Source organism: Dermacentor albipictus, chromosome 3, assembly GCF_038994185.2.
Source record: "Dermacentor albipictus isolate Rhodes 1998 colony chromosome 3, USDA_Dalb.pri_finalv2, whole genome shotgun sequence".
NCBI classification, from domain to species: domain Eukaryota; kingdom Metazoa; phylum Arthropoda; class Arachnida; order Ixodida; family Ixodidae; genus Dermacentor; species Dermacentor albipictus.
Window position 1 is genome coordinate 83,414,829 of NC_091823.1, and position 19,354 is coordinate 83,434,182.

The 19,354-nt window shown below is 45.2% G+C and overlaps 1 protein-coding gene across 2 annotated transcripts in view; it reads right to left on the reverse strand.

Annotated features, from left to right (window-relative positions):
* Nucleotides 1–19,354, reverse strand: part of LOC135898901 (diuretic hormone class 2-like) — a 362,476-nt gene that overhangs the window by 90,014 nt on the left and 253,108 nt on the right. For both annotated transcript variants that reach the window (XM_070535699.1, XM_070535698.1), the window contains exon 3: nt 12,606–12,658. In XM_070535699.1, coding sequence (XP_070391800.1) covers nt 12,606–12,658 — 53 coding nt within the window. The remainder of the gene's footprint in view (nt 1–12,605; nt 12,659–19,354) is intronic.

The window sequence follows — 19,354 nt, forward strand, 5'->3', positions numbered from 1 at the left end:
AGCAATTATAATGGCCATTCGAAAATTGGGTCCACAGAAATCTAAAGTAATAGTTGTTACAGATGCGCTTTCGGCCTGTACACATTTAATTTCTAATAAGGGGTCACAATTTTTGAGCATATTTACGATTCCTGTCCTAAACTATTTGTCTGAAACCCACTTTGTCTGGGTCCACGGACATAGTGAATTCTTTTTAAATTATTCAGCTGACTGACTCGCGCAATCATCACTAGCTGGTCTGGTTTTATATGTTCTTCCTGAGTTCTCTTTTATAACAGGAGCTAGATTTAAGCTCCTTTTATTGTTGAATTCTAATGGATCCTCGACGCTTCCCGCAGTTGATTTTCTGCACCTAAAATTTCGGTGCAAAACAAGCAAATGCCTTCCACGCCAATGAGAGGTGACGTTATCAAGCTCCCTCTGTATATTTCGCCATCCAAATTTTTGCCTTCACAGATATGGTTTGTTCATAACTAACCACGGCTCTTTTTGCAATGAACCAGAAGCTATGGACCATTCCGCTCTTTTTTGCCACCGCTTCTCCTCCCTCCGCAGGTCATTCCTCATATTTCGAACAAGTAAACTGCGTTTAGCGCTATCAACACTAAACACTTGTCTTTTTGTGCCTGTCAATGAGGCACAAGCCATGGTTCGATGATTGCTGCTTTGCACAAGTTCAATGAAGCATCCGGAAGGCTACGCTGCTAGGGTACCCACCGTGGGACTTTCTTTTTTTAGTTTATTTTTGTTTTGTTCTTTATTTAGTTGATGTATAGGTCCTCTCCAAATCTGTGTTCTCAAATTGTGTACGTTTCAATCCATCCAGTGCGCCCAATGCCCCTCGTGGGTACGAGCCATGTTTTGAGGCAACAACAACAACAACAACAACAATTGTTTTGGACGTATGCCATATTGGGATGATATCGCGCTAAGCGCCGATAAAAGTTGCAGGAGGACTTTTCCTACATTGTATTTTTTAGTGCGGAAGACTCACGAAGCCAGCAATCCTACTCACGAGCTGTTGCTTCTGACGGACGGACGGACGGATGGACGGATGGATGGACGGATGGATGGATGGATGGATGGATGGATGGATGGATGGATGGATGGATGGATGGATGGATGGATGGATGGACGGACGGACGGACGGACGGACGGACGGACGGACGGACGGACGGACGGATGGATGGATGGATGGATGGATGGATGGATGGATGGATGGACGGATGGACGGACGGACGGACGGACGGACGGACGGACGGACGGACGGACGGACGGATGGGCGGACGGACGGACGGATGGATGGATGGATGGATGGGCGGACGGACGGATGGATGGATGGATGGATGGATGGATGGATGGATGGATGGATGGATGGATGGATGGATGGATGGATGGATGGATGGATGGATGGATGGATGGATGGATGGATGGATGGATGGATGGATGGATGGATGGATGGATGGATGGATGGATGGATGGATGGATGGATGGATGGATGGATGGATGGATGGATGGATGCACAGATTTAAAACGCCTGAAAGTGGCAAACAATGCTAACGCATTAGTAACAAAGTCTAACTTCAGTGATGTTTTTCTTGCGGAAGAGGGTATGTGTGGGTTTTTGTTCTTGTTGTTACTGTGCGCACATTTAAATTTCCAACACATTTTTTAAAAGATAACTTATTTCTCGACAAGGTATAGCAACTTATTTATTATTTGTCATGATAATGTCCAATGGATTCGCGCATACAGGAAGAAATTGCGCAAGGCAAGTCTGACGCAGAAAGGCAGGCCCACAGTGCACAAGCAATGTACAACTACACGTCTCGTTAAAAACAAAATTATGCGGTCGTTATTTTCGCTCTTCTTCTGTATGCCGAGCAGTTAAGACAAGAAAGCTAGGCAGTAATCGTCCTAAGCGTACTTAACGGGCTTTTCAGAGCAGCATTAAAAACATTACTCACATGTTACTATGAACGCCTCTTGTACGACATTGTTTTTCATCTTCTCTGCATTTTGCCGTCCTCAAAACACTTTCAGTGTCCGCCATCTACGCACTAGATCTGCAGTCAACTCCCATCGTCTCCGGCACTTGATATGCAAGTGTCGTCCCTGTAGTGTGAGAGAGCTCCTCTCTACTTTACTTCATAGACAACGTTTTTGGCCATTTTCCATTAAGTAATATTTTAAGGTTTCATCTTTCGTGAATGACATCAATTCTCGCAGAAACGAATATCATTGTGTACCAAAAACCCATATCCCGTACTTCGTCTTTATTTCCCAGCAGCGACGTTTAGCGCTTTACGAGAGGCTCCGTTTTTCCTATTCCGCGCTATAGCCATTATCTTCCGAGAGTGGACGTCTGCGTATGTCGCTTTTGTGCGGAGTAATTATTCACAAGGACCTCGGGGGCACCGCTGCTTTGTTCTGAAAAATCGTTACCCCGTTCACTGCAACAAAAAGAAGTAAAGAAAGAAAGAAATGCAAGAAAAAGAACATATAAAAGAATACCATTAGCGAAGGCTTCGGGTAACTGCGTATGGCGCCGATCAAATGTTTTTCCCGCGAAGATTACGCCTACGTGCATACTGCTACTACTGGTTCTCGCTGTGGCTCGTATGCGGAAATTCGTGCGTACCATAGCACAGCGCTGAGCTCTACGCAAAAAAAAAAAAGAGGATTCAATCGCAGCTTCGTTCTTTCATTTGGTGGGCGACAGTTGCTGCCTGTGCAGTGACGCGACTACGCTTTTCAAGGTTGCCGCGAGCGGCGCGGTTATGGTGCTGCACGAAATGATCACAGTCCCTACTCCGACGCTAAAAGCGAAGCAAACAAGTATCCGATGTCCGGACCTTGTGCAGACGCCACCATGACATCCCTTTACGGGATGAACGCTGCGTTCTGCTTCTATTCGCGCCACTGTTTGGGCCGAACGGCGTGAAATGAACGTGTTGTGCAAGAATGCCAGCAAGTGGAGTTTCTTATAAGGTGATGGGGAGAAGAGGCCCTTGCCTAACCCACAGAGTACATTAGCGTGACGTGCACGTGACCTCAGCGATCCGCGTACGAGTAAGGAAGCGAATAAGCGCGACGTGTCTTTGTCGCCAAGCGCAAGCGCGATCGTCACATAAATGCTAAACTATGTAGTTCCTGTCTGAGAACAATCGAAACAGTGTTGTGTCGTTCACGCAATCCAAGTCTTCTCTGACAAAGCGCTAAAAAAAAAGAAGAAAGAAAGTGAACTCTTGGAGATGACTGTTAGCCATCCTTCCTTTCTTTTGTTTTGGTTTTTCTGTTTTCAAAGCACTTTTTTTCCTCTCTCTTTTACAGTAAAGGTGTTTTACATTTCTTCATTTATGCCAAGTTTTTAGGTAAGAGGAAAGGCGTGCTTCGTTCATTATTTCTCGTTCTTCCAAGTCTACAACAATGTCGAGCATTAGTATAAGATGGTGTTTCTTCCTGTGGTAAAATTACCCCTTCATCAACACATACTGAGCTCAAAGAATCGAACAGTTTGGGCATCTAGAGGCCATAGCGTTTCCTTGTCATGTACTAAAAAAACGTTGCAATGGAAAACATACCGAAAATTCCTACCAGTCGCTTTGCACTAGCGCGTAAGTATGAAACCGTAAAGTATGAAACTTCTAGCTGAAGCTCGACAGCGCTTTGAACATCAAAGCAAACCTAAAAGGCTCAGGGAGAGTTCTGCCAAAGAGCGAAGATGCGTAGGTGTGTGTCAGATGAGATGGTAACGCTGGGTACTAATCAGCGCATAGTCACGCGTCAAACTTTATTACCTAAAGGTTTATGGCAGGTCTGTGGTGTGCCTTGCGGCGATAGGTGCCCGCCGTAGCTCAGTAATGTTTAGAGTATCGTGTACATACACGAGAAGACACGATACTTCCTTACTCACTGCGCTCGGTTTTTCTGGGTACATCATCTGTACGAACACGTGGTAACATGCTTCTTAACATCGGAAGAGACGCAAAGGAGGTGCGATTATTGACCCAGAGTGCCAGGCTACTCCGAACTGTGGAAAACATCCTAAACAACCAAGCAGCTTTACGGAACTTGCGTAATCCTCCCTCGGATGTAGTCGTCATCTCTAATAACAACAATTATATCTGTCTTATTCAGATATAGGGAGGCAGGTCGCTGAAGTTTACGAACACGAGCTGTTCATTGTCCCTATTGGGAATCCAATAGAAAGTCAACACTACCTACACGATAGTGAATTAAGACAAAATAGAATGTTTTCATTGTACGGAGACGATGTAAAAAATAAAGCTTGGTTCGCCAACTCCTCCGCGGGGAATCGAATTCCAATGCATCCGGTGCACGAGGCACCTCATGTTTGGTAACTTCTTGCTTAAGAAATGTGTAATGCTTGCGCACACTCCCGCATACTAGATGGGCCGAGTTTTCATGCCCTTTCAGTCGCCTCTCTCTCTCTTTCTTTTGCTTTATTTGTAGAAGCCAGCAATCGGTCGGAATTCCCTTGGTGCATACCGTGGTCGGCCGCGCTTCTCTGCGCCGTGAGCTTGAACTGGTCCTGCATTTGAGACATTCAGGCGGCGTCGTGTGTCGGCATAAAAAAAAAAATAATGCTACATGCTAAATTTAAGCCTCCAATGAAATTGAAAAACTGGCTCAATAATTGTAGTTATTCTTCGATGTTGTTCGAAGCGGCGTAAGATAAGTGCCACTGGGGAAACGTTGCGAAGATTGATTTGGCTTATAATCCCAGAGGAAAGGCTCTGGCCATATTCTAACGGAATAGCGAATTCACCATGACGGCTTTACACAGAGCCACCTCATTATAATTGGGAAGGAAATGTTTGTTTTGTCCTACTTTAGCGTCGTAGCACTAGCGAAAGATAGGAAGGGGATAACGAGTGCGTCATAATCAGAACGACTGACTACGTTTTGCGGTGAAAGCGCAGGCGACAGCTGTGAAAAAAAAATATTTTCTTGAAGCCTAAAGACCACCTAAATCAACTCATGTGGCATTCTCCACGCGAAGCAAATTTCTCCCACATAGAATCCATCAACTTTTGAAGCTGCGATCGCTTAAGCTTCTCGGCTCTCCCATTCTTCCCGAATTAAAGGCACTCGGCGTTAGATCAGAGCATCGTTGGCCCTTGGCTGTTAAAGTTGCGAGCAGTTTAGCTGCAATGCTCACAACATAGAAGAAGAAGAAAAAGAGCAGAAACTCCACCGTCTGGTCATTTCAGTATTTCCCGTTTTCCTTGCCGTCAATGTTATTAAGTTTGCCTTCTTTAATACAAACTTGCAGTTTATCATGAAGCACTCATAACATCAGTTGCCTACTTGACAAAGCTATTTGTTAGCGAGAGTTATTTTACATTGATGACACGTTCGCTATCACGACCGGCCAGCGTGTACTCATGCGGATCGCACGTGATTGCGATTCATAAGGGGAGTAGTGCTATGTAGAGCAGCGTTCTGTGAAGGCGAGCTATGGCATCGTTGTTAGGTCCCGAGTACTGTAGATTGCAGCGCGATCGCCTCGTCGCTATCAAATAGTCGCAGGGCCGGTGGGATGACTTCAATTATTGCTACTCTACGGCGAATTTGCATAAAGTGACCGATAACACCCTACAATAAAGCATACAACTATCCTTTACAGAATGCAACAAATATTTTCATGGACTAATTACTGCGTCAGTCGACTCAACGACCGCCAATCTGGTCACTTCCGTCTATGCCCACTCAAATGTAACATTCAGTTTTCTGTCCGCATGTTTTTGCGCAATTTGGGCATGCGTCACTCTTGCCTTGCTTTATTTATTATTACTTTTTTGATGACCTGTGTGCTTAACTTGCACGCGAGCAACAAGCACGAAAACGAGAAAAACGAGAGTATATACACCATATAGGGCTTAAGGAGCCCCTCACCCGGCCGTATTCGAAATGTATGTTATATTCTGGAAGCCGCACGGTGGCGTGTATAGAGCGTTCTGCCTTCTAAACGTCTTTTTTTTGCAAATTAGTTCATTATTAGAAGATATTGGACGTATTGAAATGTCGCGTGGCCGTGCCATTCACAGTTAAGCTCACCTGCGAATAGCATGACAACGCGACATTGCTGCCAACACAGACACCCTTTCCTTTGCTCTCGACTAGTATCAGCAAACACCACCCGCCGCGTTTGTTCAGTGGCTTCCCTGGCTGGTAGCGGGTCTAGCGAGGCTCCCCCGAGAGGAAAGGCACCAGGGCTTTTGAAGCGAAAAGCTTCGCTACGCTAGTCAACACCACGCTTCGCGCGAGCCGGCGTTTGTCGGAATTGGCTCCGTAAGCGTGTTCGGAGTCAGCGCAGGTGGCCATTGCCGCGCGCTATGCGTCATCGTTTGACGTTCACCGCAAGCGCGTGTTTATCGTGGAGGCCGACTATATAACCGCTTTCCAGAGAATAGCGTGCGCATTGAACATGGAAGGAAAACAGAGTCATACCACCGATACAGAGAGCTGTGTTTATGGCTGTACAGAAATCACAAAACAATGTGCCCAACAATGATGAATAAAAAAGTTCAATAATCCTACATAACTTATAGTATATATCATTGATAAGCAATTTGCATAACTACACAAGGCACACATGTAGCGTAACCATAAGCTAACCAAACCATATCCATAAGTTAAACCGTAAGCATGTCCATAGGCTAAATCATAAAGCATAACCATAACCTAAACCATAAGCATAACCATAGGCTAAATCATAAAGCATAATCATAAGCTAAACCATAAGCATCACCGAACCTTTTCGCTTCGAGATATCCAGGCTTGACCTTAGCTAAGCCCCAGCCAATCTTTCTTTATATTTAATTTGAGCTGTTTTAGAGCAGTACAGCCGTTTCATACTTTGCAGACTTAATTGGCAACACGTAATCTACAAGCCACATTTTTGTATTTGCAATGCCTAAACCTTTCGACAGGGGCCTTTTAAGTTTCTGACGTGCGTCACCGGATTCGCGCTCAACAAATAACTTTTCAGTGCCGGCAAGCTGCACCAGCTGAAGGTCTCGAATGTGAAACAAGTGTAAATAGCGACAGTAAATGTGCGACGCAGAGGAAGGCGGCCTACCATTGTAATAGTTGATCACACCGACGAAATGCTCGTTTTGATATGCTATCGAGAAGACCACGAATAGGTCGGTGAACCGGAGTTTCTAATGTTTCAAATCACGTTCAACTAAATGAATTCGTCTGGCTTTGCTTCTTCCTTATCTTTGGCGATCTTTCTTGTCTGTCATTGTAACGTTCAAATTAATCCAGGCTTACATGTTCGTTTGATAACTATGACAGTCAATAGAACATGGCTTCCTAACGAGCAAGCCGCATCACGTCCGACTTTATCAACAGCCAAGCCATCCGGCACCAAGCCAACGTTACATTGGTGTCAGAAATGGTGATTCGTACGAAAGAGAAGACTGAAGACAAGAAGCAACAGGAACCCACAGCGTCACAAGCAGAGCCAGCAGAAAACTCACAAGCAAGCGCCACATGACCCATGCACTCCCGCCATTTCCGAATTTCGACCTTGGAGCCACCAACGGCGGCAACGTCGGGCTTGAATGGACAAAATGTGTAGAATGGTTCCAGAGCTTCCTCGTCGCGTGCAACATCATATGGCACACTCGCCTGAAAGCTCTCTTGCTTCACCGCGACGGTGAAGAGGTGCATGGCTTCTTCCAATTTCTGCCCGCCAGCACATCAGATACAACGTCCCAGTACAAAGCGGCCAAACCGAAACTAGAGGCTCACTCCAAGAGTCAACTCAACTTTTGCTGTATATCGTTTTAAAGAAGCGAAGCAAAACGGCGGCGAAATGTTGGACGCGTTTTACGCCCGGCTCCGACAGCTGTCCCGGTATGGTGGCTCTGTGAACGCCAATCTTGAAATCCAGATCCATATCATCCTCTCTAAACCATCGACCCGTTTACAAAAATATGCCGTGCTGCAATCCTTGGAGCTGCCCGAAATCCTCAAGCAAGGACGGCAATTCGGAGACGTTGAACGCGGCGACTCTGATATTGAGAAAAACGCCGGCAGATGTCAGCCCGTATTTTTGCTGCAACAGCGCGGTACGACACGTCTCGAAACGTCGGGGATACATCGCAGCTACAAGGGGCGTCGAAACGTGAAACCACCTTTTCGGCAAATTTATGACAAACAACGACGCAACACACCAAACCTTTGTCGCAAATGTGGAAGTCAGTGGCCAGATACAGGTGGTAAGTGCTGTTGTCCAGCACGGGGCAAAGCTTGCAAAGCTTGCAAAAGAAATCGGTCATTTTACGAAGCTGTGTCGTTCGACGCAGAATTCAGCTCAAGCAGTGGGTCATGACACTAGTTCAATCACTGATGAATATGTTTCTATAGCTTCGACATCTCAGTGGTGGAGCAGCCATTTCACAGTTTCGTGCAAGTCCTCAAGCAGGAAAAAAAGCCGATTTAGCGCAACAGGAAGCACTTTTGGCGCAGGGTGAAACGCACGTATGCTTACCGTGCACAATGAAACGTTTAACTGACCTAGTCCATATCTTGTGTAAACGAGTTTGCGCGAGGCTTACCTTGCGAGCGCGGTCACGAAGGGACGCGACGCTCCATCACACCGCAAAGCATAAAAGTTGCTGCGGCCACGTTCATCGACTCTGTGACACGGATGGGAGAAAGCACCGCCGACAGATTGTCAACAAAGGGCGGTTTATTAGCCGAGGATGCAACACAGTGCGACAGTTACGTCTTGTGTGGAAAGGATCACCGCAAGACCGATCGTGTACGTACGCCTGCACTGGTGACGTGTTCTGCGACGACCCACTTCGGCGATACTATCGCACTGGCCACGCCTTGACCATCAGGCGCGCGCTGGTTAGCTGGTTGACCAAAATTGGATGAGGTGATTGTCTCGTTGAGCTCTACGTCTTTCAGTTTTGCTAAACCAGCCAATCAGCGCGAACGTGCCGGCGATACTATCACCGAGGCGAATCTGTTGCAAAGTGATCATCGCAGAATACGTCCCCTGAACATGACATCATGCAATACACTCATATCATGTCATACACATTAGGAAGTTTTCGCACAAAGAAATAGCGTCAGCGCCACTGCGCATGCAAAACGCAAGAAAACTTTGCGTTTGCGTCGGCGACGCTATTTGGCCGATGCAGCGCAGTGACTCAAACTCTAAACAAAATAAGTTTCCATCAACAAACGCGGTGGCACCCATCGAAGTGGTGGCTCTTGCCGTGTACCACATTCGACTTCAGTTCTCGTAAATCTGCTGCTATCAAAAGCAAGAAAGAGTGTCGCAAGTTCTCACTTTCTCTCAGGTAATTCAATAAAGCACGGCACAACATAAAAAATCTGTGCAAACAAACTTTATTTTTGCACCTTTGCAAATTTTGCATTAAAAGCGTTCTTGCATCTCTATCTCACCAATATGTGGCCGTCGAAATCGCAAAAAAAACCCATCTCGAGCTCAGCAGTGCAACACCGTACGGTGTCACTGGTCACGAAATTCGGGGCGAACTGATAGCTAAGTCGCAAGTGCGAAATGACGTTGCGAAAATCAGTCGCAATAAATGGTCATGGGAAACAAGTTCAATACATATAAAACGGCACTGTAGAACGCACATAGGCCAGTCACAAATACCCGCACGGTTCTCTATCTTTTTTTCTCAGCGGCTCCCATGCGTTCACGCTGAGTGCTTATATATAATGCCAAAATTAACAACCTGGCCCATATCTATGCGAGGAGTAAAAGTGGTGGTACTATTATATATCATAATTTGTTCACTAACTCAGACAAGCGGAAGAAGACATGTGATTGCTTGCCCTAAACTATGCACCACGTGTGATTCTGGTCACACCGGCTCTTTTAGGAACCCTGCTACCACCCATACACATCGTAAAAGCTAACGCCTAATCCCAGAATGTGGCATCCTCCTTCGGCAAACTTCGTGGTACCACGCGGGTTCGATGAACACCGAAATAAAGCATCAGCAAGACGGTAAAGTGGCACTACATTGCACATCCGTCAGAGACAGAATGCGGGAATGACGAACCGGATGTCTAAGACGGTCCTCTGCTTCTTCGTATACGATGGTGATAATGGCGTGCTGCTGGTTTTGATTTCAGTTTTGCTAGCTGTGAAAGATCGACGGAAGAAGGGTTTCGTTCGTATGCTTGATTTGGTGCAGGTTCGTCGCTAAAATGCAATTTTCGCGCAGGATGGAGCAAAGGCCCGCTCTCGGAGTAGTTTGAGGCAATTGGCGTAACTGTTCCACAGCTGAGTCACCTCGAACACACTCACCTCCCAAGGCAACTCTACAAGTCGACATGAACCCTATCGTATTTCTAACTGACACTGGCGCATCGGTGTCAGTCATCTGTGAAAAGGTCGGTGAGAAGGTCCTCCGAAGATGCAACATGAGCAGGCACCTTCAAGAAACTTCAATAGAAGTTTTTCCATACAGAGCAACGTCCCCCCTGCAGCTGCTCGAAAAAAATCTCGGTACACTTGACCACGTTGGCCTCTGGCCACGTTGGTATTACATTTTTAAGAACTATACAAGCGCAAGAAAATCACGGACGTAAAAATGTGCACGCGCGCACACACACAGGCGCTACTTCCAGCAGTTTATTTTTGATGCCGACGCTACTTTTTATACATCACATAATCTGAGCACATCAATGCACAGAACTCCTGGGCACTATGAATCAACAGGCATTCACGAGCGAGGCTGGCACAGCCATGAAATCACTTTCTTTTTTGTCAGCGCGATCGATGGCTTGCTTACGCACATTTTACCTACCTTTTCTATTTATTCTGCTTCAATAATATATCTTTACTTATTTCCACCTAGCTGGTTTCCGCAGAACTATTACATCAATAATCGCTCTTGTAAGCTTATTCCTATTTCGGCCTACAATTCTGCAAGTGTGAAACAACGGAACACAGCCACAACTCTTACAACACATCGCAAGAAAGCCACCGGCCACGTTATTGACATTATAACTGTACTCGCGCTACCAATCGTCAAGGCAACGGCCCGTTTGGACAGAATAGCTGCGACCACGTGACAACGGTAAGAAATAAATTACACATTCAGCACAATCTACAAATTTGCCTTTGTGGTTCTTTTCGGAACCACGATTTTGTGTGCCTTTGGAGTCGTGATCTTGCAACCTGGTGTTATTATATGCATTGTCTCCCATAGTCTGAAAAACAAATTTTTTTCGGCGAACTAATGTGCACGTGGTCTTCTCAACATCAGAAAAGCCGGAAAAGCTGTGCAAGATCCCGGCTCCAAATACAGACAAAGACCTCTAGGCCAACTGACACTCAAGAACGCGACTTGCGAGTGGTCCGCCCGCCACTAGAGGCCTTTAACAGTTTGAAACACGTCATGTCTGATGCTTATATACTGGCCTGCTTCGACCCGTCTATACCCACAGAACTTGTCGTCGATACAAGCCCACATGTCGCTGGTGCAATTCCAGCCCAAACAGAAGATCCAAACATTGTAGTGATAGCATATGGAAGCAGAGTGCATCATGCAACAAGCATTACGCTGATGCAAAAAGGCATGCCCAACCACATTTTCTTTGTTTGGTCAACAGGTTTCTTTGTTGGTCAACAAGTGCTATGTAAATAGCCACAAAAGAACAAATTACCACCTACAATGATCCCATGCCTTATGTAATTACTAAAATTTCTGGATCGCAAACACCCTTTCTCTTTGCTCAAAACAACCATGTCTCGTTAAGGAGGACGAGGACGAAAAGAGAGGAAGGAAAGGGAGGGAGGTCAACCAGACGCACGCCCGGTTTCCTACCATGCACAGGAAAAGGGGTTTAAGGGAAGAAAAGAAAGGAGAGGGAGGGATGAAAGTGCTATCGGTGTGAGTACATGCGGACGCCCATAACTTCTCGCCTATAATCGGCCACTGAGGTCAGTCGCTTTCATGAAATGTAGTAGTGTCCGCGTAGCTTTGTAAGCCTGCAATGCATGGGGCCATGGTCCGAGAATCTTAGTCTTAAAATGATCTGTTATCTAATCGGTCATGTCTCGTTAATGTGTCTCGGCAGTCATATCAGCAGGCCGCGTTTGGTTCGTTATGCCGAACAGCAGGCTGCATTGAAGAAATGGTAGCGGGAGCGTGCCCGTGAACATGCTTGTGCTCGCCAGGCGAATCCGCCGTTTCTCGTCCACCAATAACCACGTCTCTTTAATGTGCCTCAAAAGCTAAAAAAAACTAACCAACCCCTCCCTAAGGGTTGGACAAGCTTCGCATGCACCCCTGCTCCCGCTAGGACAGGGGTTACAGTTCTTTAGTGACTGTAAAAACCTTGTGTGTGCGTTTCTGCTTATTAATTTATTCAGTGAACCTTGTGTCATGGTAAAGCTTCATGTTTAACTTTTCTTCAAGTGAGATAATGTAGTACCAATTATATCCAGACATACATGTTCAGTTAGCGACTATAACAGTGAATAAAACATGACTTCCTAATGAGCAAGCCACATTACGTCAGCCTGTATCAAAACCCAAGCCATCCGGCACCATGCCAAGGTTAATTACCTTGGACCGTGTCGAGCACCACGCCAGCCGCCTCGTAAGACGTTGCTCCTGCACTGGAACGTTCACATTATTAGGTCACTTAAATTACAATAATACATTATTTAGGTTATTTACATATTTAGGTCACCAGAAAACGGTAAGTCTATCAAAATTTTAGTCAAACAACACCCTTCGCCCTAGTAGCAGGGACATTTCTGTAGTGCTGGTTGAGTATAAAATCGCACCAACAACCTCGAGCAGGTCAGGCGAGCCTTCCCTGACATTCCTTCCTTCTTAAGCCGTTAAGCTAGCTTTACCACATAAGCGAGTGTAAAAATTGTGGCGGATCACTCATCACTAAAACGACTATTGAAAGTTAAACGCATGTCGCCTACCGCATGCTAAACATTCTTGTGTGCTCCACAGAGAAACTACACGGAGAGAATCGCGCTGGCAGAAAACACATCCGTCTGTTTAAGAGTATGTTTCCTGTGAAGTATTGGCCATTGGAGGAAACCCCGTTTGCGCTTATACGAAAAGGGCCTAATGAGCACAAAAAATCTGCAATTTCTTTTTGCATTTTGTACTAGGAACGTGCGTTCGTCAATAATAACAAGTGTTAGAGCTCTTGATGCATGTCCGCAAGTTGTCTTATGATATGTAATGTTAAGATGTTTATTTCCGAGTTACGTCTAACAAAAGCTCTTTCGCGCCGTGTGCCAGTCAACCATGCTGCTGCGTGCTTACACTCACGTTGTTGGTGCCTCTCATAATGCACAAAAATATTGTATCTCCACAGGAGACAAATTCTCTCTGTTTAGAGAAAACAGATCAAAGTTTAGGCGTCTGAAACACCTCCTGAGAGCCAAATCTTTCTATCGCCTCTCTCTCTCTCTCTCTCTCTCTCTCTCTCTCTCTCTCTCTGTGTGTGTGTGTGCGTGTGCGTGTGCGTGTGTGTGTGCGTGTGCGTGTTCATGTTTGTGTGTAGTGCGCGTGTGCGTGTGCGTGTGTGTGTGTGTGCCTGTGTGTGTGTGTGTGTGTGTTCAGAATTATATTGCCACAATACATTCCAATAAATTTGCAAGCTATAGAGAAGTGTACACACTAAATTTAGAGGATAATTAATTGATTATAGCATAATCTTTGCATTCTTACGAGGGACGCTTTCACGAAGTGCGACTGAACGCAGACAGCTTAGAGGTAATTTATTTCAGTTGTAAAGTCTATAAGTGAAACACGACTTCCTTCTGCGCACTCGTTGCGATAGCCATCCTGAAAACATCCTTGTCTAGAGTAAAATAGTGTAACGTTAAAGACACTGGTAGAAACGCCATTTGCGTTTTGGTGGTTCACGTGAACTCGCGATTTACGACACTCGAAGTTTACAGAATTGTTGAGCAACATGAAAAACTCCCGATACAGTTTTCTGTAGCTTAGTATGTGCTACATAAAAGTGTTTTCCCGAGCTGGAAAGAAGCTCGCGAATGCACGCAAAATTGCCGCGCGACTGGCCAGCTCGAGGCACTTTTTTTTGTCGATCTACGATTTTCTCATTGACACTTTTCCTCTAATTATAAAGTTTGAGAAGCTGATTAATAATTCAGAGTAATTATCTAATTCGGTGGAATGAAACAATAGCTTCAGTATCTGCAAGCGACGGCAAACAAAATTACTCTTGTTCTGTTCAGCTATGCGGCATCTGCATATTTTTAAAGTTTGGCTAAAGTTACATGGGACACCCTATATAAGGAAGGAAGCAGGATTAGACGGAAAGACAGGGAGGTTAGCCAGTTCTCAGACCGGCTGGCTACCCTGTGCTGGGTAAAGAGGGTAAGAGGAAATAAAAGATAGTTGTAAGGAGATGTTACAAAAAGAAAGGAAAGAACAGGAAGAAACAAAAGGGGAAAAGTAATGTTTACCGACCCCTTTAAACCAATATCCCTTTGAAGTCCACTATTTGTTTAGAGCTGCGGGCTTGTGTTTTCACCAAGTTTTTACGAACGAGTGATACTGTAGGTTTGGCGACCATGTGTGTAACACTTGTATGACAACGCTAGAAACTCTGCAAAGTGTCCCTGATACCCATAAGTGTCAGTAAATGAAAGCGTTTCTTTTCCTCGGCGTCGTCATTCCGGGACAGCTTCAATGTCTCAGGCAAACCGTAGTTATGCTGCCCCTTGCATCCCTCCCGGTGGCTCTGCGTATAAACGTACACATCCGACAGTCGTAGCTCACGTTTCTTGCGAACAAAAACACAGCAACATTATTTCTTTTCTGTTTCTGCAAGAAACCTGAACTACGGCTGGTCAGTATACGTTAGACGGCAGCACCTCGAGAAGTGGGAGCCTAGAGCCGTGTTTCGGTTTCGTCCTAAGACTCCCTCACAAAACAAGTATTGCTGTTGCTGCAGTACTACCTGGTGCAGTGTACCCATTAGAGATACTAATGTGAAAGGTGACCACGTAAAGCGAGGCCTGCCTTTGTAGATTCAGTTCCCAAAAAGCTGCAATTGCATCTTATGCGCCGTTTGCCAAGAGATAGAGAGAGAGAGCTGTTTACTAGTAAAACAGAGAATTTTGCCGGCGCCTTAACACGCTGCACTCGTTCACTGAATGCAGTCACTCTTGGTGATCGGGTAAAACCATGCGGGTGCGCCTTCGTCAGCCTGAGTGCCGATTTCCTCACCATCAAAACGCTGAGCGTTGTAAAAATAAACATAGCGCATAATGTAAATACCGACGAAGAGCATCTCGGTGAGTCATAAAACGCCGACGAAACCCAGAGTATTCGTAAGAATGTAGACTCTACAAAATGCCACAGTAACAGGTCCGGCCCATCTGCCCTCTTGCGATAATTCAAGCCTTTGCAAGAAGTGAGCCGTTCCAGTTTAGTTTTGCTATTATTTGAGAAGAAACGCGGAGGCTACACCAGGGCAATTGGTATACCTGTTTTAAGCGGAACATGACAGTTGAACAGTAAGATGTTCGCGCTTGTGGCTAACATTTCGTAACGATCGCTTTATCTCCATGCTTTTTAGTTTTTGAGTTAAGAAGCAGCAGTTGTGACAACCCCCCATGTATTGAAACCTCGCCATAAATTGTTTATATTTTGCCACCTACCCACGTTTTCCACCTTCTGATATATATATATGAGAAGGTGAACCATATATTAGGCGAAAAATAAAAAAAAATAAAGCACGGTCTCTGAAAAACGGTTCCAGGGCCGGTATCGAAAAACATATTTTTGCGCTACAGAGCGGATAGAGCAAGCAGGCAACAGGGCTAATCGCAAAAGCGAACATAAAATCTTACCGTGCAGTGACAAACAGTTCTTACATGCAAAATAGAAAAGCTTCGTGAATTCAGGCGCATGTTCGCTGCTGTTTCTAATAAGCCATGCATTTCTGCCGTAATGTAAGCGTCGATCTGGTGCGTCATGAAACGGACGCGCCGACGTCTACCATAAAAAACACGTCGGAAATACCATCTACGTGACTCCCACTTGCGTCGGCGAGCGCGTCGCATAAACGGTAAACCCGCTGCCCAGAGTCTGGCGTTCGAGTCCTATATACTGGCTCTCCGCCATTATGCCTTTTGTGATACTTCTAAGCCATTAAAAGCGACGTAACACTTCAAGTGGCCTGTAGCAGCACTCATTCGACGATATGCCACACTCCTCCCGCAAGAGAACCAACCAACTGTTGCTGTGACGAGGCCCGTATTGCTCGCCAAACACATCCGTTAACTACAATTTCGAATTGAAACCACGAGACAGTCCTTTATAGCACCAATCGGAGTGCCTACAGTTATAGTTTACTAGAACACGGTCGAGTGGGACGAGCGGCAGGGTCGGCGCACGCTTTGCAGTGAGGCGCGCGACGACGAAAAATACTGTGGCGACGCTGCGATCGAAGTGGATTGGGCCGTATCAAGGTCGCGCCGTTGGACACTGCTCGCGATACTACTCGGAAGGGTCATTCGTACTACTTCTCGCGCTGGTATATGCATTCAGACCATTCAAACTGTGCTTATAATTGGATCTGACGTGTATGTATGTCATGAATAGTAGCCTTTCTTTCTATTCTTTATTTCGTTTTATTTTTTTTATTTTTTTAATGCCGCTCGGTGATTGTGCGTGCGTTGCGGCCGCAGTGTCGGTTTTATTCTACTATGTTATTGTACGGTTCCCTTCGGAGAACAAATATTTTTCTTCTTCTTCGAGCAGCTTGTATCTCTCGCTCGTATCTTTGCGCATATAGTATTCCATCAGTAGGTCTTGCGAAACGCAGACGGAAAAACACATCTAAACTTCTTGCTTGCCGCTTCAAGCAAATAGCACATACATATTCCCCATCCGGCGCCCTCTACTCAGAATAACGGAAAGCATTCATTTAGAAACAGAAAGAAAGTTGCAATGCAATATTCCATTCATGTTTCTGTCTTCTTCTCGTTACAGAATGCGGAGTAATTGGTACGGGTTATTTTACTACGGTCGGACCTCGGGCGCCGAGAAGAGCAGTAGGTAGCCATTATATATGCTAATATTTGGCCCGTAAGCCGTGTGAAATTTTTGTCCAGTCCATACTTAACAACAACGAAAAAAAAAGAAGGCGGCATGGTAGCCTAATTTGTGGCTACAAACTGCATATCGCGTTGCGCTTCTAAACTCCAGCTCACGTACGCGTTCAAACCAGGTCGCGGAATTCGATGGGAAAGAAATGTAAAAACACTCGTCTACTTCTGTTTAGGTGCACCTTAAAGAATTTCATTTGATGAGAACTGAACAGGGTGCCTCATAAACAATATCGCCAGACGTAAAACGTCAGATTTTGTTTAATTTAAGTAATACAGAAAAGTAGGCAGCTGCGTCTTTCAGCTTTTTTCAGTGGTGTAAACGAAAGAAATTATTCTCGAGTCTGATTTCTGAGAACAACATGTTGCGCTTATCTTACATTTCATAGTTAAATATATAGCCGTTGCCAAGTGTACGTCCGCACAACTAAGCAACTTCTGTATTATAAACGGCTGCTTTCAGTTATCCGGTGCACTATCATAGGAACAACAATGAAGCAATTAAAGGTACGGCATGCCTCACATACACGTAGAGATATTTGTAGATCTGCTATGTTCCTTGAAGAAGGTAAGTGTGCTACCACATTGGGCACCAAGTTTGAATTGGTTACAGACATGTTGATACTGTCAAAAAAATGTTTTCCTTGCCTGAATCAAGTTAGAAAATTTACAGGCTGCACCAAAACGGAGCGGTTATATGGATTGACAGCTGGGAACTTGTTCAGCGGAACTGGTTAGCACCCGTGCGTTAATTCTCTTCAGAACTGGTGCGCCTTTGCGCAACAGCCATGACTCTCCTGCAGCATAATAATTAGGAATGAGTCCGCACTTACATCGGCGCCTCACCTTCGAGACTTCAAAAGTGCTGTTATGAGTTACATTCGAACGGAAACGACAACTCGATAATTTTTAATAGTGAATTCTGAAATCGAATACGATCTGAATAGCAAACACCATTCGATTAGACTATATATATATATATATATATATATATATATATATATATATATATATATATATATATATATATATATATATGCGCAGGAAAGAGACGACGAACTTTTTCGACGACTTATTTACTAAACGTTTCCGGCTCATGGATCAGCCTTCGTAAGAGTACAGTGGGCCAATGTCTGTACTCTGACGAAGGCTGGTCCACCAGCCGAACACGTTTAGTAATTAAGTCTTCCAAAAAGTTCGTCGTCCTTTTCCTGCGAATGTTACGTCGGGTGACGTAGTCTTCTAGGCTTCGAAACTGCAGATAGGGTAAAAGAGACACCACCGTGGAAGCACCTCTGGATAAATTTTAGTCATCTGCATCGGGTTCCTTAATCTCCGCCAAACTTCATGGTACACGAGTGTTCTTAGATTGTGCCTCCATTGGAGTGCGGCCGCCGCGACCTGGAATGGAAGTTGCGGATGGGGCCTCCTCAAAGCGCTAATGCACATAATTAGCTCAATCACTGCAAACTACACAGGCTGAAATTTTTCGCAAAAGGGAATGCTAACACGTCGGGAAAACGTCGTTAGTGCTCAAAGCAACGAGTAAAAACTAAAGGGAAGTAGGGGGCAGGGCGGGGGGGGGGGAGTTGGGAGGGGGGGTTGTTGTAAAGTTTCAGTACGCCAGGGAACTCATTCGTATAATTTTGCCTAGATGCCTGTCATGCACTCAGGCCACTCTTCTGCAGCGATGCTTTCAGCTCGATTCTATGCCAGTCTTATCATCCACCGCTCACAGCAGGGCGATTCCGCTGATAACGCGGGCGGCACGTCGCTCTGACCACTGAAGAAGAAACGCCAAAAACGTGCGCACGCATTATCATTCGGGAGGTTCTTGCGGGAAGCATCATGATTTTTACAGTGTACAAGACGTTCCATGAGTTCTTCAGCCTCTTCACATGAGCATGTAGCACTGTTTTTCTTATCCTATGCAGGAAGCTTCTAGTATTGGTAGTGCCTAGACCGACTAATACTACATGGCTGGGATAGACGGCCACTGTCCTTTGGAAAAATTTTAGATCCATAACCAACAGAAAAACTTGAAACGGTCGCTGCGTGAGCCTTAGTACAATTTTTGGAGGAATCAACAATATAACACATACAAAATCATAAAATAGTCATTACTCGCATTATTGTTATTAACATGCACTCTTAATTACATGTTCATTATGCCTTCGTGTTGACATAGAATTTGTATTT